This window comes from Sesamum indicum, linkage group LG7 (assembly GCF_000512975.1).
Source record: "Sesamum indicum cultivar Zhongzhi No. 13 linkage group LG7, S_indicum_v1.0, whole genome shotgun sequence".
NCBI classification, from domain to species: domain Eukaryota; kingdom Viridiplantae; phylum Streptophyta; class Magnoliopsida; order Lamiales; family Pedaliaceae; genus Sesamum; species Sesamum indicum.
Window position 1 is genome coordinate 8,330,637 of NC_026151.1, and position 22,715 is coordinate 8,353,351.

Consider the following 22,715-nt stretch of genomic DNA (forward strand, 5'->3'; position numbering starts at 1 on the left):
GAGATTGAATATAATTATAAAAAACCCTTTATTGTTTGAAAAATAAAAATACTCTTTTTATTTTTAACGTCCGTCTAACAACGAGCCGTCCCGTTGCATTAGCCAACATTATGCTTTATACAATTTTTGTGGTTAAGTGACAAATATGCATTTTTAGATTATAAAATTTTATATATTTTTTAGAATTTTTAAAGTATTCTTATAAACTATTATGCTTTATAAATTATTTACTTCACCTACCCATAACCACTTAAATATATATATATATTAAAAGTCAATAAGGATAAAGTAGTAATTTCTACCTCATCATTTAGGAATATATAATTACTTTTTATTTGAGGGAGTATTTGTAAATTTTCAAATAATAAGAAAGTGTTCGTAATTATGTTAAATCTCATTACATGGAGATGTAATTTACCTTTTTATTTAACATATACTAATTATTAAGAGAAAGACTTATAAATGAATTACCATGACAAACAAAATATGAATTGTCTAAAATGTCATTAACTATACTTAATTTTACCACAGGTAACCATCTCTTTTATATTAATTGATTTTATTAAATATTACACTGTTGGTGTGCTCCACTTGCCAGTAATAATAAAATTTGTTAGCATTTGAATTTTGAAAAATAATATCCACATACAACATATCTAATAATCTAAATCACATGTGAATTGGATTTGCTCATATCAAATAATAAAATCATATTGTATGTAATACCGATTATATTCTTAAATATTTGTACCAACTAGTTGTTATGGCACGTCGTCCTTGTGTGCATATAACAAATAATTATTTATGCTTTAAAATATATTATAAATAAAAATAAGATAGATAAACCAATATATTTTTAAAATAAATAAATAAATAAAATAAAATTAATTATTATCGACACAAGAAAAATTGGTGTAAGTTAAATTTTCATATAAGTATAGATATGTAGTACAAATCATATAGATCATAAGGGCATTTTTTATACTTTAAAAAATTGATGTCGCGGTGTAAATAATTACTATTTGTGAGTAACAGTAGAGTTTTTTATTTTACATAATATATATATAGTGAGTTATATTTATTTTAAATGATCCACATCCTGTAATCACCACTATGCTATCATAATTATTCTCTGCTTACACTCGTATTCATCACTTGCTCCACTTTTAATCATGTATTGATTTTTATTTTAGAATGTATTTCGGACATATACGCGTGCAACGATACTTGAATTCAAAAGTGAACCCAATTAAAATATAATTAAAGGTTCAGAACTACTCCAAAATCGGCCATTAATAGCATTAGATAAGTTCTACACTTGAATGTATAGAATTATATTTAAATGCCTTTTTAACCCCACCACAATATGTACAATTAGATTGCGATTTCTTTTTAGTTCAATACAATTTACTCCCGTAATATATGAAATGAGCAAAAATATTCATGTGACAAAAAACAACAAATTACCCCTATTTTTTAAAAAATGAAATAAATTATTTTTCAAAACACAGAGGGTTATTAACTATTTTTTTATATAAAATATTTTATTCATTTATCATATTACATAAGGATAAATTGTATTTTTTCCGATATTTTGTACCCCAATTTTATGATGGTGAATCATGAAATGGTAAATTTATGGGACCATTTTCATAGACATGGCCAACCATATTAGTGATACCAAACTTGATTAGACATCAAAATGGAAAAGACATATTTAGCTCAACATATAGGTCCACCCTAGCTAATATGTACTCTCTCTAGGATACTAGTCTTTGATGTTAAAGTTAAAAAATAAATTAAATTATTTTAAATTTATTTAAAAATTAATTGATGAATTTTCATTAAAATTCAATCTGTCGAGAATTCCTCTTGTCCGATTCATATTTGATTTAATTATATCTCATTTGAATTCAATTTAAATCGAAACTAATAATCATATGATATAATTTTTAAAATTCAGTGCGAGTTTCAAACGAACATTATCATTAATGTGTTTATTTGAATCGATTTATTACACAATGGCTTAAAATTATCCATACAATAATCTATAAATATTAATGAAATTTAATGAGAAGAATTATGTTGATTAAATATATGTAATAAGAGGAGTATAGCACTTTTCTCACATATGGTAAGAGATTGCTATATAATTTATAGTGATATTAATATAATTTATAGTTTAATAATCACACGTATTCAAATCATAATCATGGTCGTATGTGTTTCTTGTTATAAAAATTAAGGATACAAATACGTCGAAAAGATGAAATTTGTGCACATGGACCAGAGTCGAATCGATTAAAAATCATATTAAACTAGAATTTAAATACATCGGATTTTCTTGATTAAACCAACTTTGTAAAAAATTAAAAAAGTCATATTTTAGGTGAAAATATGAATCTAAAAAAAATTCTGGATTTCATTTTTTATACTCGACACTGACTAATATCATATTGAATTTGAATTTAAACAATTTCATCGAATTTAAAAAAAGTTCAAGAATATTCAAATTTGTAGTGAATATTAAAAGTTGTTTTTTTTTAAAAAAAAAAATAAAGAATAATTGAATGCATTAAATTCAACTACTCTCATTGGATAGCTCTACCTACAAACGTAAAATCCTGTTCAATATATATATATCTATATAAATATTAATTATTGGTATTATTTATTTATTGTCATTGAATGAGAAGAACATATTATGGAGTCCTCCTTCGTCTTCCCTCTTTCATGGGCCCCACTCATAATTGGGCCTCCAACATGGTGGGCCCACATAATCAACATACATCAAAATATTATTCCTAAATCTTTTGTTTTGAAGTATTTTTCTTATTACATTTTAATGGTTTTGGGTAGTAAGTAGATTTTCACTCACAGCCATATGATTTGGTAGGTGGAAAGTTAGATTTAAACGTAATCAAATTGCTAAATTCGAAAAAGAATGGTTAATTACACTTTCATCCTTTTAAAAACATAAAATCATATTTCTCTTCAGTAAAATTTTGAAATTATATTTATTCCCCTTCAAAATTATTATTTACATCTAACTTCCTTTCATTAGAATTTGAACGAATAATGTTGACATCAGCAGAACACTTATATATATATATTTTTCAATTTCACCTCTCATTTAACATTACCATATAACAATTTTGTATTTATAAGAAAGAAAATATAATAATATTAACCTCACACCATATATATTTATATATTAATATTTATCCCCTTGTAAGTAAAAAAATACATAAAAATATTAAATGAACAGTAAAATTTAAAATTCAAATAATTCTTTAACTCATGTCGCATTTTTTGTCCAACTCCTAACAAAAAAAGTTCAGATATAAATAGAAATTTTTTTAAGGAAGTGTAAGTATCATTCTAAAACTTCTTCAGGAGTAAGTGTAATTTCTCCATTTAGAGAAGGTCTAAATGTAATTAACTCAAAAATAAATATAAATGTTCAACCAATACTACTCTCCCGTCGCATAAAGATAATCTTAGTCAATTTTAAATAAACAAAATAAAAAAATAAATTAGTATTTAAAGAACATTAAAATGGAAAACAAAAAAGGATCATAATCAACATATGCTGCAAAAGAATTCCTCTTGAAATAAAGTGTTACATATTAACGAAAAAATGTGTCAAAAGTTACATATGTGGAAAGTGAGCATATTATAAAGTTTCTACACATTTTCAGTAACATCTCTTTGTGAGTCTTGTGTCCTTCCTCCTCCTGCAGCAGCAGCAAGTCTCTCTGCTGCCAATCTTTCTTCGAGCGCCCGAGCGCCTCTTTCTCTGCAATTTTATCAACAAACCGAATTCATTGATCTTGACCCGAATTTCTTTACTTTCTACACATTAATAGTGGTAGCCGCAACAAACAGATAATGGTATGTAGTATAATTATTTGCAACGGGCTTGACATACAAGACGGCATTGAAAGTAATATGACAGGTTCGTTTCTCAGTATATGGCTTAAGCACCAGTTATCAAACTTCAACGAACATGAGGAGTTTAAGACAATAACATGTTCTTATGTTTTTTAAAGTGTAAGAGCATCATGATCGACATAGCTAGAGTCCTTTAAATACGAAAAAGCTTCAAATTTCACTCTAGTAGTCAAGCCTCCCTATGAAGTATGGCAATGAGTTGCCATGACAATGATCTCCGTCCATTAACTAGATCTTCAAATGATATGAACCATGATGAACCAATTTCGTCATGCTTAACAGATTGCTCTTGAGTAACAAATAGTCTACACTGAAAACAATGATTATAAAGAATTCATAACTTACACCTAAAAGCAAGAGGTAAAAGTATCGGATCAAAGAATATGTCCAACTGATAGCAGAATCATCAATAAGTAAACAGATCTTCCCGACCAGTCAATTAAACTAATCTATCCTTGGTAATGAGCACAAGAACGATTACCTCCTCCTGGATGCTTCAACAGGATCTGAACCAGGCAATGAAGCAACTCCTAAAGTATAGCCCCTGGGCTCATCTGAGGATTCTGATCTTCTTCCACAAAGTAACCTCTCAAAAATTGTGGCAAGAGGATCTATTACTGGTCTGCACACCATCAACCAATGTTAACTGTTGAAATCCAGAAATCGGGAAGGGAAGAAAGGCGGCAGAATTTTTAATCCACACATACAAACTACCTTAAAACTTCAGGGAAGAAGGTAGAGAAAGCAAATTCGTCACTTGGATCACCTCGTAGTTTTGCCTCTGGCTTTTTTTGCCAGTACCTGAGGTAAATCCAACCTATATAGGTGCCGAATATTAACGTAGGAAGATATGATGCTGAATCTGTTGTGAAAAAGCTTACAGCAACAGACACCAATAATGCAAGAGAAGGCAACCACTGCAAAAAAAATTTGAAAGAAGTAATGTAAGAGAAAACTGCTCAGCTTGTTACGCTTTGGACTATATGTTGGTAAGCTGTATTTGAACCAAATGCAAACTCTGAAAGGTCGAAAATCATACTTTTGCTTTTATCTTCAATAAAGATAGTTCCTGATCTGGTATTATCTGTTTGATGCCGACTAAGAATCCTGAAAGAACCCCTTGGAAACCAGAAATGGGCATATAACTAGACAAAGAAATAGCAAGTAGAGAATCAGAATTTATTCAACTAAATCTCTTTGGATGAGAGAACATCAACAGTAAAATAAAGCAATTAGTTAAACAGCAATGAATGTTAAAGACAGGGATCTGCTAGTTGGAGATTCATTATTGGAAATTGTTTAGAATAAAATTTTGAGATATAATCACTTAGCATATTGCTGATCATAGATGCTGGAGTGAAGTTAAAAAGATTGCCTCAGCTCAGTGGTTTTCTGCAATCCAAAAATTTCTAGAATGCAGACACAATAAATTCAACAGATAATGATGGTTCAGGCCTTTTAAATACACTTTTTCATGGAAATTATAGTTCTTGCATCACTTACAGGTAAGATTCCTGCCTTGTAATGTAGTACAATGAAATAGCCGTGATGAAGACACAGACTGACGTTAGAAAGTTGACAACAAAGATGAACTTCAAAAATTCCCTAGAACCCCATATGGGTTCAAGCAGCTTCCCGATAAAAAGAAGACCAACTGTGCTAATGAACACCTGAAAAATAATGCAGATACCTTCAGAACATAGTAATAGGGGAGAAAAGGCATAAGAATTGGAGTAAAATGTAGATGCAGTAGAAACAATGAGAAACTGCGTACCCCGTGTATGGATTGTTCAATGTAGCCAGCTGTAATGAGATTCCATGCAAAAGGAATAGTCCTATGGTAGATCAAACATAAATCAAATTATCATAGTTTTTTGGTTTAAAATCTATCAAAGAGACAGTTAAGATCATTCACTTTCTGGACAACAAGTCAAATGAAGAAAAGCTAATTACATTACCAATGATTCAAGTTCTCCGGAGAAGTAGGGGCCTCCACAGCCGCCCCCGCCCCCGCCCCCGCCCCCCAACACACAAACACACACACGCACACATCCCAAAAGAAAAATCCGCCAAAGCATTCACACCGTTGAAGATTTGCTTAAATATTGTCTATGATTCATGCATTACGATCTTCGGATCAACATTGAATTTCCTCTATCCTAACTGGGAAGCCTTAAAAGGAAAATATCTGATCATATCATAATCTACTTATAATAACCAAGAATTCACACAATTATCTTAATTGGTAAACAGAAACAGTAAACTAACAGGGGAACTAAAGTATTGTTCAACCCAAACCCAGTCACCTAGAAATCCTCCCACCCCAAAACTACACAAAACAACAAAGCTATACATATATACACACTAACAACACACATTCACACACACATAAAGATGAAGGGAAGAGAAAAGAGATACCAAGAATATGAAGAGAAAGAAGATTACTTTGCGGGGATGAGAGCAAGATAAGAAGCTGCAGAGGGTAAAATCTGAACAACAATGTGACCCCCTATTAATACCACCGCCAGCCCTTTGCACAACCTTGTAAACCCCGTGTAAATGCTCAACCCGCCCTAATCAACAAAGCAGAAATAAAGAAAAAATGAAACATATAATCACAACCCAATTCAGATCTGATCAAGATTACATAGTTAAAGAAGTACGATGCACGCATAGTATATGTGATCAAGTACTCACTCCCGAGAGCTGTGGAGAGCTCATTGTGGGCTGAAATGGAGTTTGAACAATGGGGTGATCCGCTTGAAATTCTTAAATTTCTTTTTGGGGTTTTCTGTCAGGGCTTTGGGGTTTTAGTTACCGATCTGATTTTCTGTCGGGGCTTTGGGGTTATCAGTATTCTTGATTTTGGAGCAAGAATAGGAAGATGAACGTGGGTGGTGCAATAAATCCGGTGGCGGTGCAACTAACGATGCGGTGAAAGTAATTTTGGAAATTCCAGTTATCCCCCCGAAAGTTTGTGATATTTCTATTTGACCCCTTTCGCCCGCCAAAAAATTATATATGCAAACTAATTAAAAAATGTTTAAAAAATTAAATTTAAAAGAGTATTTTTGAATTATTTAAATAAAAAAGATATAAGTAACTCTCTATCAATTTTTATAATTTATTGCTAAAATTATAAATATTAAGTTATTTTTTTAATAATATTAAACAGTTGATTTTTTTTCACTTTTTACTTTTATTTTAAATACTCTCAACTTTTATCATAACTTAATGTACAATATTTTTTTTAAATTTATTCTCACCATAAAGGTAAAAAAATTATTACGAACACCCCTTTATTAATGTACAAATTATGAATTACGCCACATTAATATATAATATATATTTTTTTAACATAGTATAACTTATATATTTTATAAAAATAATGATCACAATTTGTTAGTTTTTTTTTTTTTTATGTGTGGGTAAAATTGCTTACACCATCATCACATGAACATATTGTTGACTAGTTAAATACAATTAATAATTATGTAATAAAATGTAAAGAAATTACTATTACAGTCTATTAATACAAATATATCTGATGGGATTCGAATTTGAGGATATGTTTAAGCTTTTGGGAATTAAAAATTTAAGTCTTTTTTTTCAAATGACGAAAAATATTTAGGGTTTATCACATTCATTAAATATATTTTACATAACGGACTATATGATTGAGTTTGTTCACTCGATTATATGATAACGTATGTTAGAACTATTAAACATATATATCTTTTTAAAGAAAAATGAGTGAAAGTGCAATAGCCTATAATTGCATAAATAAAAATGAAATTTTGCGCAATTGAAATTGATTGATAGCTCAACAGTTAAGACAGCAATGTTCAATTGGTTGGTAGAATGGCTAATCACTTCGGCTATTTGTGTGATGCAATACCAAATACCATACCTATAATTTTAATGTTATATCACTAACAACAACAAAAATCATGTCACCATCAATATAACATAAATTAAATTTTATTTTTAATTTTCATCAGTATGGAGTATGATGCCAAAACTCATCCAACTTAGCTCATTTGTTTGAATCAAATTGAAGGCTGAAAAACTATCCAGAAAAGGGGACTCTATTTGCTTTCAATTTTTTGCTGTTCAAAAGACAACAATAATAATAATAAGTAAATTACAACGAATTCTTAACATAATTTAAAATATACCTTATTGTTTAAAAAATTATCAATGCTTCTAATATTTGAAATAATATAATTCTTAAATAAAAGTTCGAAATTATTAACTTTGTCGTTACTATATATTTTTTTTTTGAAGAATTTGAAAAATTATAAAAATATCAAACAAGGTAGATGGACAAATTTTAAAAATTATAAAAATTGTCCAGTTTGTCTTTATCTTTATTCATCTTATACTAAAGAAAGAAAAATCCCTTTAACTACAGTGCAAGCATTAAAAAAAAAATGATAACTTAAATTTAGCATTAAAGAAGGTATACCATTCATATACATATGTACAGTGTTACAAATGTATGACATCTATGATGCTACTGTTTCTCTCTAACTCCTGTGTAAGAAAAATTTGTACTGATACATGTAAGTCACAGTAGTGAAACATTTAGCAGTTTTTTCCAGACATGTTTTCCTCAAATCTGAATAACTTTCCTACCCAGTCATCTTCAGCAGCTTCTTGTCCTTCCACATTGTTACGCTTAGGCCGTCACAGCAATTTGCTTCGAATTATAAGATAAACGACCCAAATATGCTCCAGCAATGGAAACTAACAAACGGTGAGAAGCCATAGCTGAGGCCACAAAGACCAGAATGAATGAAGCCCAGCAGAATCTCAACAGTAAAATGGGATCTTTTTTAGCGGAGTTCAAAGACTTGAAGAAGATAACTCTAAGTCGACGATCCCTGAGGATAGACTCGTACTCGATGTTGGTAGAAGAAATTTGTGGGTTCTCTGCCCCAGTCGATATCAAGATGGGGGAACTAAACTTGGTGATGTTGAGAACTGGCGTTAAAGCTTTGCACATCCACTGGTACAGTATATCAGCAACGGCCTTGCAGAGTTGATGGCGGAAAGGACTTCCCTCTTTTGAAACTAGTGCCTGTATTAATGAAGCTCCGTCCTGTTTTTTCAGAATGTCGCTTCAGTTTCAAGTTCAGAATTACAAGCTAATGTTTCATGGTAATGATCACATTAACCAGCGATTATAGATCTGATAAAAGCAAGGAAAGATGGCAACTTTCATATGTAAAGCATATCAGGAACAAAAATAAGGCTGCGATTAGATAGATGGTTCTTTCCTGAAAACTGGTTTTTGGAGAAATAGTGAGTTTAGAGAAATAAGAAATGATTTGCCATGTGTTTGGATTTGTTTTCTCAGGGAAAAAAATGTAACACGATGACTGTCAATGCGACAGATTTCTGGTAGGTAGGACACCGATGTCTGTTTGGATGATGGACAAATTTTTTAGGGATCTTTTTTCAGGGCTTGCACAACAAATATAAGCTACCAAGAAAAATATATTGAGCACATTTTCCTGGAACAAGGTGTCAATCTATTACAACCTCAATATTTCACTAACTTCAAATGTCCAAACTGTTCACACATGCTCCCATTTCTCACATGTTAGATAATTATTAAATTACCAGACCTCACAACATTGTAAAAAATCCCTATAATCACGATGAAGATATAAACGCAACTTCAACAGTCAAATTCAACTAAAGCAAGCATCAAAAACTTACTGCAGTCATCAAAAGTCTTCTCAAGACAAGACCATTCTTAGATGGTAGAAGTCTCAAAGCCAGGTTTGCAAGATTCACCTCAGGGGCAATTCCATTTGCAGTTTGAGTAAGAGAAGTTCGAGTATTTGATGGAACCAACGCATGCAGCCCTTTCCTGGAAATTATTGCAAAAGAATGTTTTTGGAAGGAAATATGGAGAGTGTCATTTGGAGAATCATAATTCTACTATCACCAGTTGCGAACAGTATTAACAACAAATGTTTTCGTCAAAGTTAAAATTTTGAGAACAAAAGCCATAATAAGGTACCTAGTCGCTCCAAGTCTTAAGAAAACAGCAATCTTTTGCCATTGAAATTCTCTCCTTCTGTTGAATACAACCTGAAAGTTTAAACCAAAGTAAACAAACCAACCCTAGACTCCCACAAACTTTAGATATACATTCAAATATTCTGTCCATAGCCAAATATTTAGCATTTAAATTTAGATGACAATAAATGTGATATATGTATGTTTATGAGCGTACAGATAATATAGAAATCTTCCCCAGAAATGGATTTATAGCATATGAAAGAAAGCTGTCAGCTAAGTCACAAGGCCTCGTCATAGTGCAGGTACTTATAGGAATGAGTGAAAAGTAAAATATATTTATCATCTATCTGGTACCGAATGTAAAATTCGCCTCGCTGCAGCCGAATTGTCAACCAGAAGCTTCTGAACAACATAAGGATATGCAGCTTCAAATGTTTTGAATGTTGGATCTGCAGCTACTGCCAATCCTATGAAACAGTACAAAGAAACAGATAAATGTCGAGAACAGTGGTAATTGTATATACAACAAAGACAGTGCAGTATATGTACTGATGGAGAAACAAAATAGGTATTCCGCGATATAATTCCTGTCACAAAAACCAGTGGGCATACATTGCTGATAGCAAAGAGGAAAACAACTTTATCTTTGGTTTATAAACACCCAAGACAATGCAAGTGAACCTCCCATAGTCCATTAAGTTAATTTGTGTACTGAATTGTCCTTGACTTGCCTAATGATCTCACAAAAAGAATTTAATAAAATAAAAGCTAATGTGCTCCATTCTTATCAAATGCTGAAGCAAACTTCAGTAACCACATCTCTGGGTCTGCCTGTGTGGATTGGCTATAATGACATCAAGGTACAATACCAATCACTTCAGAGCACACAGCGACTTTCACAACAGCAATGAACCAAATCAGTTAGTAAACGATCAAGTGTGTAATTCAGTCCTCGCATCATTTTCCAATGACTTAGGCCATGTCTACTTCATATGACTAGGTGGGATGCACTATTTTATATACATTAAGACAACGTTTACTTTCCCCGATGAAGGCCCCATGCTGATGGTCCTGACCCAGCATCAGAGATGATTTAGGTTGGATAAGGTATCTGCCTCAAAGGTGGATGCAATTGCCCAGGAAGGCCTTTATTCCAAACAGTTCACATTACTAATAGTACGTATTAGTATATCATCTCCACACTGGTACCAAGTGAACATATTATTCATTGAGTATTTAATCTACCCATATCTTATCACATTATTCATCAAGCATCACACATCTTATATAACAAAGTAAATGGTCCCTTTACAGGAGAACAATCCCTTTTCCCTATTACTTTCAGCTCCGGTAATGAAATGGGTATATGGCTGACTTGAACTGAAGCTAATCTGCAACCAACTTAGCTCAGTCATTACCTTCACAACTATCTAAATAATATCAGTTCAATTTGATTCCGTCTCTTCTATCTACATGGTTAACATCCAAAAAACTCAATCTGCCAAATGAATAAAATGGGATAATATTCATGCTGAATAATTTACAAGATTCTTGGGCACTTGGATTTCCTCTGAACCCTGATTCTGTGACCTCAAGCATCAGTTTCCATATTGATGAGAGATCCAGGTCACGGACCATATTCGAGGGTCCCCAGTTAAAGTGTTCATCTACACCTCTATGCTCACTCTCTTCATTATAAGACAAGAAAAAACTCACCAATGTGTAGTAAAGACAAATAATATAGAGTGAAGTCTCTTTTCTGTCTCTCTCACTCACTCATACACACACACTCAATTGCATACATATCCACATACTGACCCCTGCATACAGTTCATCTCAGATTAGTCCCGTAACATAATAATATCAGTTTGAGTTTAGTAGACTCGTTAGAATACCAATCAACTTAATTGTTTCTGATTTACCCCATCACTAGAGCTTAAATCTGTTTGAGAATCATGAAAACAAAGTTCTGATTAAAGAATTTTTTTCAAACAATCAATTTATATAGCTCAGTTGCCTTCTGGTAACCTGGTTTTCTATGGCAATCTCATACCAAAGATGGCCCCTACTGTACAGCTAGGTATTGATGGTGGAGACTTACAGTTACAGTGAGGTGTTATGAAATAGCAACTTTCTTGACCTACTGTTCCAGCTAGTCTGATGCATATGACATAATCTGGCAATTCTGTGCCAGCTTGCTGTACTTTCATGAGAAAACCATTATTGCATATCAAGATGATGTCATATAAGGCATCTCGGAATCAGTTTCATGAACTTGGCTGTAGATAAACCAAGCTCCCAAGCATTTCAGGGGCAGGCAGATTGAATCACTTTTATGGGCCCCATAAACACTTCATACACATGCCACCCCATCTCATCCCACCCGCTAAACTGATCATTCTTCATCCAGAGATAAGGTATTTTACCAGATAATATCAATCATGCATATCCATATGACCCAACAAAGAAGGTAAAGATTAGTCAAGTACACAATGTCCAAAACAAAGACAAAAATACAACTTGACTTTCACGTGTTCTACTTGTATGCTCATAACTGACACTGGTGGTATGGTTCACATGAGTTACAATACCATTCACATTACAACAAAGGTTTTATTAGCACCATCTTTAGCTTTTAAAGGATGCAACATTAGCATAATAAAAAGGGGCCTGCTTAATTTGGGTTCCTCTAAATATAGAGAACGAAAAGTTACCTTCCAAAGATGCCAGAGACCGCAAGACAAGTATATAGTACGGCGGCATGCGGCAATGGTACTTTAGTGCTACGGACCATATTTTACCAAGTACCTTCAGGATAAGTAATTAGAGAAATAGTAAAAAAAACTGAAGAAAGTAAGGAACCACATATAGAATCAAAAGCAGCCTCAGATATTCAGGTATTTCCTTATAGAAGTTAAACAATTTGAGAAATAGTTACATCCTATCTGCACATATATTGGGTGGCGTTTCCAAGATAAATGAAAATCATATGCTGCAATGCATGTTATTGTTGACAATGTTTAAACATGTTGAATAACTGCTCAGCAGCTCAGAGTTATATATTTTTATAGTAATAATTCATATGAATCGAAAATCTCAAAGAGCGGATACATTGCATAGTGTATTCACAAGAAAGAATGTGCAGAAGTGCATAGCTGCTGATGTTAAAATTAGTTAAATTCAATAGATTGACTCTGGAGAGATTTTCCATAATATGATGCATTCAGTAGGCAACTGTTGTGAAGGCCCTTCCTAACTTATGAATCTTTCCGTCTGAACTGGTATATGATTAAATTTTAACTTGTCGAAAGGCAAGTGCATCTCTATATCTTTATATTCCTGACAAATTTGGCAATACCAGCAGTTCCTGTAGATATGGATGAATGCCATTCAATCAGTTTTCTGAACCATCGTCCACCATTACATGACAAGAACTTGGAGTGCAGCCTCTCCAATCCTTAGCAATCCTGATTAAAATTCAACGAGGAAATGTACGCAGGTGCATTCCCTCGCCAAACTACTAGTTGTCAAGGGTTCTCTAAGTTCCATGATGCCTTCCATTTGAGCATCCTCTTCAAGCTAACACATAACTCACATTTAACTCTATAACTATTTGAACAGCATAAAATAGAGTTAAAAATTTTCATAATCAATATATAGCCATGAAGATAAGTTATTAATCTCAAAGGATTGCCTTATTGTCAACTGGACAGTTCAGAAATAAGAAGCCCTAACATAGACATGAACCTTACCCGACTAAACTTGACATCTACCATTCCACTGTCAACTTCAAACTCTCCCATGGCATATTCCAGGTCCTGAATCATTTCACAAAATGTCAGCTATAGCAAACCCAAGTCTTTGAGACAAATCCTAGCAGAAGATTAACTTCCAGATCTAAAAACCACATCCCACAATAGTCGAAAAACCTCGGTCGATGCAAGGATAACAGAATAACTGTGGGGGAAAGAGAAATTCCAGATACTGATACTACCAGGGCAAAACGCCTTATGTTAGTTCCAGGTCTTATAACATCCATTTCAGTCAAATCATGCACAAGGGATGCCCAATCGCCGTTTACTATGTGAACAACAGAAGCAAGCATGGCAAACTGGTGCTGCTTGTCCATCCGACAAAGCAAGCCAAAATCGAGAAACCTATTAGGTTAAAGAGGTGAAAAGGAGCACCCAAGTGTTAGATATCTGTTAAACTGGTAAACATCTATATCAAACTGATGAGGGTAAATGATAATTGATAATAAAGCACACAGTTCTATTAATAAGAGAATTGGAAAGAGGTGCATACCCTATTTTCCCAGATGATATGTAACGCAAATTCCCAGGATGGGGATCAGCATGCATCAGGCCAGTTTCAAGAAGTTGAACCAGTGATGCCTCCACTCCTTTGTTGACCTAATGCAGTTCATTCAGAAAAGTCAATAAGCATAAAATGGTAGAAGTACACAGTTTATTGGAGAAAAATGATGGGAATAGTAGGTGAGAAATACTTGTATCTCCAGCATTAGGGTAAAATCAATTTTGGTTATTGTTCTGCAAGTTGCACACATTTTACTCAAGCAAATGGCCCCCGCTAAGTTATAATCTCTACAAGATTCTACAACCTTATACTGAGCTCCAATTACTATTGGTGGGCCCTTAATTTAGGGGACAAGGGTATGGCCAAAACCAAAAAGGCATTTTGAGGTGTACTCCAACACCCTTATCAAGCTACCTGACATAAATGCATGTCTGGCACCACTAAAACACCATAGCTTTCCCTAGCGAAACAGATTATTATTTTCCTTGCATACAAATTTTTTGGAAACAAAGGCTTTCTTGATCCTGAATATATGAAATTAAGTACCTGCTTCATGATTTTTCAGTTCACACATTCCCACAAAGACATTCGAGGCAAAGATGATGACATTACAAAACCAACAGTATGAACCACTTATGCAGGAAAGGGAATGTAAGAAACATAACATATTCACTCGACAACTTTCCCAAAGCATTATTTGAGTATTAAGCACTTAGAGATGCCAAAGCAGTGTGGAAACAAGTTTTTAGTTCTGAAAATAATTTTCTTACAATTTGCATCAAAGTTAATCTAATTATACTGTTTTAAGTTTTCCATCCATTATTGGTTCAACTTCATTGAAGTTTGGTGTATCATGTGAAGATATTAAAGAGCAAAGAGGAAGTGATAGCTCCTTTTATGAGAATTAACAGATGCTCTTTCAGATAACATTGCGCTTGGACAAAAATGATTTCAAGACATCTTCATACCAGATCAAGAAGCTTTCTCTTAGATTCCGTCGAAGATGCAGATATTAACTCACTTGGACTATCACCAACCAACCATTCCATAGTTAAAACTCTCTTCTTGCTCAAATGTGGAAAGACCTTTGGCAAGCAAATAAATTGAAAGCGAGAATGAACTTCCTGCAATGAAATGAACGACTAGCAGTCAAAAGCAATTTAATATAATGGACAAGCACTGGATATACTTTTCTAATGATGTCAGTAGACCAAAGGAAAAGTCACAAAAATTATCCATAATGTAAACAAATTGTCTAAATAATGCATCTCTGGATCAATCACATGCTGAATCAAGATAAACTCAACTTTTGTTTAATCTAGAAAGTGATGACTAGATATTATTTATGATTGTGATCATGGCATCAAGTAATTACTGATCCAAGGGTTTTTAGTTTGCACCTTATAATGGAAAACCTCTATGTTTAAGAGATATCTCTTTGTCAAGCAATACATCTCTTTTAAGGAGAGATAAGTGGAATAACTCCAAAGCTCTAATACACAGACATAGATTAGAGACTTTTCCCCCTGTCTTTGATTTTCCAGAATATAATTACTTATATTTCTGCAGATATTATAGTGATCTGTCACAAGCAATTGCTTGGAGGCATGTAACATGCCTAAAAACCATCCTCTGATTTCATTCAGTTACGAAACGAATATTTTGTAACCAAACTCAGGAAAATATTAACTACAGAAAGTACTAACTTTGTGAGACTTAGCATCACAACAAGTAAAAGGAGTAGGCGACTGAATTATGAACAAAGGGAGAACAGCAGTATCACTTCTCAGGATGAACAGCATAGCAAATTGAAAGGTACTGTCAAGCACTTTCGATGGGTCAAATTATGATCATATCCAGCAAATGGGGAAAACTGGCGTAAGGTATCCCCAGTCTTTATCATAGTACTGAAAAATCATTTTTTTTTACCTCTATTTGCAAATATCGTTTTCCAATTAACTCTAACCTCAAGGTTGCAGACTATTGTCTGGTTCAATATGAATCAAGAGAGCTTTTCACCTGTTTTTTCATTACAGAAATTTCTTTACATACTGTTTGAGATTGGGGAGGGTAGTCGAGTGCATGAAGAATAACCAAGTAGAGTTCACAATAGAACAGATACCTTGAATTCTAAAGCATTTGCTGCCTCCAAGTTGTAATCTAACTCCCCAATCAAGCCTTTTCCAAGTTCATCAGCATACACACGAAGATCATTTTGTCTTTTTGCTATCTTTTGCAAAAGCCCTAGCTGAAATAATACTCAGAGTTAAATTTCAGCACCTATCTTACTTTGAATAGAAATATTAAACCCAAGAATTTGAGACAAACCCCTATACGAAGAATATAAATATCTCGAACAACAACATGGCGTAAGTTAGGACGCTGAACTTTCACAGCAACATCAATGCCATCATGAGTGCTTGCCTTGTAAACCTGTAAAATTAGTCAACTACTATATCAGAAAAAGACAAATGGTAGCCTACATAAATTTATAGACAATCAGCGTCTATATATTATCTCTTTTCTCCTCTGAAATCATTTTCTCGTTTCCCATATCTTAGGTAAAGTCTAAAGCACATGACTTAGTATGAAAACCTTTTACACCTGCCCAAAAGAAGCTGCAGCTACAGGCTCCTCAGAGACATTGCTAAAAAATGTCTTCACGGGAGCACCTAACTCTTCCTCAATGATCTTCATCGCTTCATCTCGTGGGAAAGGAGGGATTTGATCATGAAGCTCTGACAAAGCCTGTAATCACAACTTCGACCAGAAATGAAAGATAAAAATATGAATTATCTTTTGCATCTGGACAGCATTGCTATAGAGGAATAGCAAATGAGTTCTTTCTGGCAAAATTAGCTGCCATGTTAATGTGACTGCTTCTACTGATATCCTTGCGCCGGGGAACATAGTAATAACTATTGCACTACAATGATTGGGGCGGGTTATTTCCATTTACTTCATTTCTTCTATGTATTGTCCAAAGACCACAAATATATTGTTGACAACTCACATAATCCAATTCACAAAAGGTTATTTGAGGGTAAGGAGAATGGAACGAACTGTACAACCATGAAATTAAAACAAAATTGGATGTGGTTGTTTGAGTTGGACTGTCGATGACTCATGGATCATAGGTGATAAATCAATGATCTATTTTCTCTCTTTGGCCTTGAACAAATACGGAAATACTGGTGCCCAAGCTTGTGGTAAATTAATCATGAGATGTAGAACCAAATTGATCAGAAAGATAGACAATGAAGTTCAATTGTCCAGTACCGGGTGTGCCAAGCCAAGGTAATAGCAATCTCTAATGTTCAACCATGGGGCAGAAAACTGATGTTGTGTTCACTAGTGATCGCTATTCTATAGTTCATTTTACACATTCGTCAAGGGACCATATATTATTTAACTTAAATAGAGATGATCCAGTCATACCTTCGAAATTTCATAACCAATTATATCTGGTCTTGTAGATAGGGATTGACCAACTGCACATAAGCAAAGGCATTAGGAAACTGATAATAAATGAAAACAATAACATGATATTAGGAGAATTCATAAAGAATCAGAATGATGATTCAGAGCACTTTCATACAACTATAAATAGCAGACAGCACTCTTCAACTTCTGATCTGCAACTTCTATTATAATGATAATGAACTGGTAATACCTTTTATAAAAGTGGGGCCCAAGTTCAGCATTGTATCTTTTAACACTATCCCGAAATTGTAATCAGAAACATTTTTATGACCATCCTCCTCAGCAGCCGAACTGATTCTAGAGATCCTGAATTTGATTGTAGCAGAAACAAACGCCATAAAGACCTTCCACAAGATAAAGCCCAGTAAGGATCTAGTTCAATATATATTAGCTCACGCCAATAGCGCTTGCCCACTCTATACCCCCAGAGAGTAACAAACAGTAACTTCCAATTATACAAATTAAATGGCATGACAATTTGATTACATTAAACAGACATCTCACACAAAGATCAACAAACTCAGTCAATAGGAAAAGAAAACAAATATTTACAGACAGAATACATTTGCCTGCAAACAAATTGCTACATACAGCATGACCCTAACAACAAAACAATATGACATAATATGCACAAAGGCAAATCTGGAAGTCTATAATAAGATGGAACTGAACAAGGTCAAACGTTGTTCAAATATTTTCTATTCTTGACAGGCATGTTTAATGCCCATTGTCCATGGGCTTCCGTTATTCGATTTCAGTTGGGTCAACTATCGGACCAGGAAGCATTTTATTGACAAAAAGTAATCTTCTATAATCAAAAAGCAACTAATACCCTTAAGTTCTCTAGTTTGGGTACTATCCTCATTCTACTAGGCGAAGTTCATTTGAGTTATCAATACTTGCATTCTTGCAGCGTGAACATACCTTGTATTTGCTATGCTGCGATTCTCAATTTCTGTTTTCTTAAACTTTTTCCTTTTTCTTTTTCTTCTGCATCTTCCACTATTTTTGTTCTTTCAGAGAATTTTTCAGCTCCATAAATGTTCTTCCTAAACTTGAGAGAGAACTTCATGAACCCCACCACATATTTGAGTCATAAACGAATATATCTCAATGAACTAAAGTTTAATATGCTCAGACACATGTTCTACAGCACCAAAAACAGACAAACTCAAACCTCTTTTCTTCCTAATACCACCAATAGATCTTTATGAAACTTAGTAGCACTTAATCCATAAAAATGTCCACAAAGAAAACCACCATAAAAGTAATTAAGAGAAGTTTAACAATTTCTTCCTTAAAAAATATGTAGTCAAAGGCAATAATCCAGACTTCTGCTACTGAGTGCATCTAGTATGACATTGAAGAACATGCTGCACGGAGCAGGATGCTTACAGCTTTGTTAATTTGATTTAATGATTTCAGAAGTTTGATTGTTACCATATATTGGGTTATCCGGAATTTACATTGTTTCTTGTGGGAGGAGGATAATCAAAGTGGATGTGCTACAGTTGTGCATAAAAGCACAGGGTAAGAGATAAATATATGCCTATCAAGGGAGCTTATGCCTTTGTGTCATCAGCTTTCATTACGTGATCAGATTGCATCAATGTGATCTTACTTTGTCAATTATTTTCCCTCCCATAAAACATAACTCTTTCATATCCTTTTCACAGAAAGATTCAAAAAGGAAAAACGTAAAAACATCTGCAAAAACTCGCATGCCCTTCTATAAACTGGTGAAAATGATAGTTAACAATTTCGCGGGAATCTAGACATGAAGTGGTCATTTTCATTCCTTGAATTTCGAGCACACAATCTTCTAACCTTAATTCCATGCCTTCTATACTGAAGCTACCCCATGAGAAATTAAAAGCATTTGATAATGCACTGATGAAAAAGGATATCTTTGTAGAGCCTGAAAAAAGTATGAAGAGCAAGCTGAACAAACAAGATTGGAGTTTGACATTGTATGCAAAACTTCAAATCAGCAAAACATACTCAAGTTTCTGCCTTGTATGAGGAGAGCAAAAAACTTAGCTTCAAACTTCAGCCCCATGCAAATCTAAAAGCATTTGACATTGAACAACAAAAGAGGATACCTACAGCATACTATAGTAAAAATCAAGGGTAGGTTGAGAAAAAAAGCGAGAATATGAAACTTTGATGCCACCAGGAAGCAACAGTTTAGGGGTTTTCTCTCCTCTCAAAGGGACTTGAAGAGTTTGATGTCAAATATCACCAGAACATGGATGAACTTCATTTCCCACTCCAACAAAAGAAGTCTGCAAACTGTCAAAACATACCTCAAGGAGTCGGAGGGCCACTACATGAGGCCTCAAGGTGAAATAGTCAGTAACTTCCTGTGCATCATAGAATTCAGGAAGAGGCTTTGTCCACATCTTAGCAAGATAGTAATAGTAACCAACATACACCTCCAAGGCCTTAAGATCAGCCAGAAACAAATCAGTACCAGAAAGTTCTGCAACAAAGAAAATAAATCAGGTTCTGATAGTTAATCTGTAAAACAAAAAGAGTTCTGCAAACTTTCTCGAATGCTACACATAGAGGAATGTGGTGCAGAACACCCATGCAGTATCCACATCCTCACCGATGCATATGCAAATGCACATCTTTTTTACATCTATTGTAGTATTTAAATTTTCAAGAGCAACTTGAAAGTGGTAAAATAATTTCCAGGTCGAGCCTAGCACGAGTTCTGCAAAGCAATGCTTTACCAGAAGTTCAGGCTATGCATTTTCTGGTGATAAATTGACATATACAAACATGTACGGATATAACGCAACCAATATGAGCAAGGTAAAGCGTCAAACGTCTTACAAAGATTGACTTTTGCATGCATCAACTCCCACACATAAAAGGAATCTAGTGTTCATATTTCTGTTTTGCGAAAAAGACAAACTGAATCAAAGAAGGTGTGTCATATTCCCATCCAAACAATTAACAAGAAGGGGTGTTAAAATCCCACCCAAGCCAGGTTCTACAACAGACTAGGCCCAATTTACCATGCTCTTAAACCGAATTATGCTGGATGAACCAAGTGGGTGGCACCCGGACCAAACACACCCAAACCTTGAATGAAAAAATTGCCTATGTAGCAACTTCTGATTAAATCTTAATCCAAATAATTTTCCATGAGCCCGTGATCAACATTCTCTACAACTTCACTGCACTAAAAACCCACTTGAATCCAAATTCAAGAAATACATAGTATAAGAATCTAATAATTAGGGTGGTGAAACAATGAGAAAACAACATTCCAATAAGTAAACAAAACCATACTCCCCTCCACTCATGCTCCTGCAAATACCCACATATAATTTTCTATATCTACCTCTAAAACAGCACTTTTCTTTTCAGAACAATCTCATGAGATTGAGTATGCAACTGGCACTATCATCCCATCACTACTTCAAACAGTAAATCATAAAAAGACACAAACATTTCGAACTTTCCAACTCTTATGCACAATCACATACTTAGTTCAAAGATACACATTCCACATTATTAAATACCTGGATAGTAAGGTTGAGGCCAAGACGGGAACCGAGAGAACTTCGCCTGCGGATCCTCCACATTCCGCAGCCATACCAAATCCTCCACCGACTTGGACACCTCCGGAATCCGAAACGCTTTGTTAGCCCATTGCAATCCTTTGCCGAAACCCGCTTTCAGAAACTCGACGTCCTTCTGCACCACTTCCACAATATTCCCCAACCCACCACCGCTTTTACTCAGCTTTTGATTCTTCTTGGGGCCGAAACTTTTACTGCTTCCACTGAAGTGATTCTTCCTGGTTCTTGGAGTGGCTTTCGTAGAGCAAAGAACAGGGACCAGCGGCGCTACTGACGCCATAAAGGCCCGAATTCTCCACGATTTCTGAGTGGTGGGTTTTCGAGATTGGTTTATGAGGCGATCATTTGGGTAAAGATGCCGTGATGAGAATTACTGGTGATTTTATGGTCCAAGTCTGCGTAGAGCAAGAGCAGCAGTGAGATTGGAGAAAACGGATAAATAGTGCCCTGTTTGGGGGCGTCATTTTTTTCCAGTCTTGGCTTATGGATAATTTAGTTTATGGTGTCTCTTCACTTTGTGCTACTTTAAAAAGTATTTTGATGAGTTCAGAAGTTTTCTTTTTATAATTTATTATATAAAATTATATTTTCCAAGATTTATAAAATAGTTTATTATATATTCAAAAACTTATAAAACATTAATTTTTTTGATAAATAATTTTCAAAATTTGAAGATAAAATTATAAGATCTAAAAATAAAATTACAAGCTCGTAACTTATTTATAAAACTAATGCCGACATTTATGAGTTTTATAATTTTATTTTAACACTTCAAAAAAATATTTATAAAACAAAATATATCGTCTTAAAAAGTTTAAAAACAACTTATAAAGCTAATTTTGTTTTAATAAAATTAGCCAAACATGCTCTAATGATTAGGGCTCAGAATCAGTTCTCATGACTCTACATGTAAGAGTTTGTAGATTTAAAAATAATAATTGCAACAAGCAAATAAATATTTTATCTTGTTTATAAGTTTATTTCTCTTTATTTTTTCCTAAATGTGTTCATAGTGAATGAACATACTTTCTCTATTTAAACAAATATTATTGCATTATTCGATCAAACTATATCAAAATCCCGATTCTCTTATATTTGAATAACTCTATTTAAATGTAAAATTTCAGATGATCGTGAAAATTCTGAAATATTATTTTCAGAGCTATTTCAAGAATTGTAATTGAAGAATATTGCTTTTATAAAAAATAAAATTGAAATAATAATAATTCTATTTTATTGTGTAGTGTTTTATAACTAATATATATATATATATAATTGTGTAATTTTGTAAAAACACATGAAAAATCATATTGCTAGCATTTCCACGTA

At 33.6% G+C, this 22,715-nt stretch overlaps 2 protein-coding genes across 2 annotated transcripts; both read right to left on the bottom strand.

The window, feature by feature from the left end:
- LOC105166622 (rhomboid-like protein 19) lies at positions 3,591 to 6,947 on the bottom strand. The gene is made up of 8 exons (XM_011086049.2): positions 6,652 to 6,947; positions 6,400 to 6,527; positions 5,729 to 5,789; positions 5,458 to 5,624; positions 4,994 to 5,099; positions 4,669 to 4,871; positions 4,436 to 4,576; positions 3,591 to 3,799 (listed from the first exon to the last, which is right to left on the bottom strand). Exons 1-8 carry the CDS (start codon positions 6,673 to 6,675, stop codon positions 3,688 to 3,690), a joined length of 942 nt encoding a protein of 313 aa, XP_011084351.1. The 5' UTR covers positions 6,676 to 6,947; the 3' UTR covers positions 3,591 to 3,687.
- On the bottom strand, positions 8,379 to 21,860 carry LOC105166623 (uncharacterized protein slr1919). The gene is made up of 16 exons (XM_011086050.2): positions 21,327 to 21,860; positions 20,097 to 20,272; positions 17,981 to 18,134; positions 17,746 to 17,798; positions 16,912 to 17,055; positions 16,636 to 16,740; positions 16,430 to 16,555; positions 15,276 to 15,431; positions 14,296 to 14,402; positions 13,985 to 14,147; positions 13,743 to 13,808; positions 12,705 to 12,798; positions 10,345 to 10,457; positions 9,989 to 10,059; positions 9,682 to 9,835; positions 8,379 to 9,058 (listed from the first exon to the last, which is right to left on the bottom strand). Exons 1-16 carry the CDS (start codon positions 21,664 to 21,666, stop codon positions 8,636 to 8,638), a joined length of 2,445 nt encoding a protein of 814 aa, XP_011084352.1. The 5' UTR covers positions 21,667 to 21,860; the 3' UTR covers positions 8,379 to 8,635.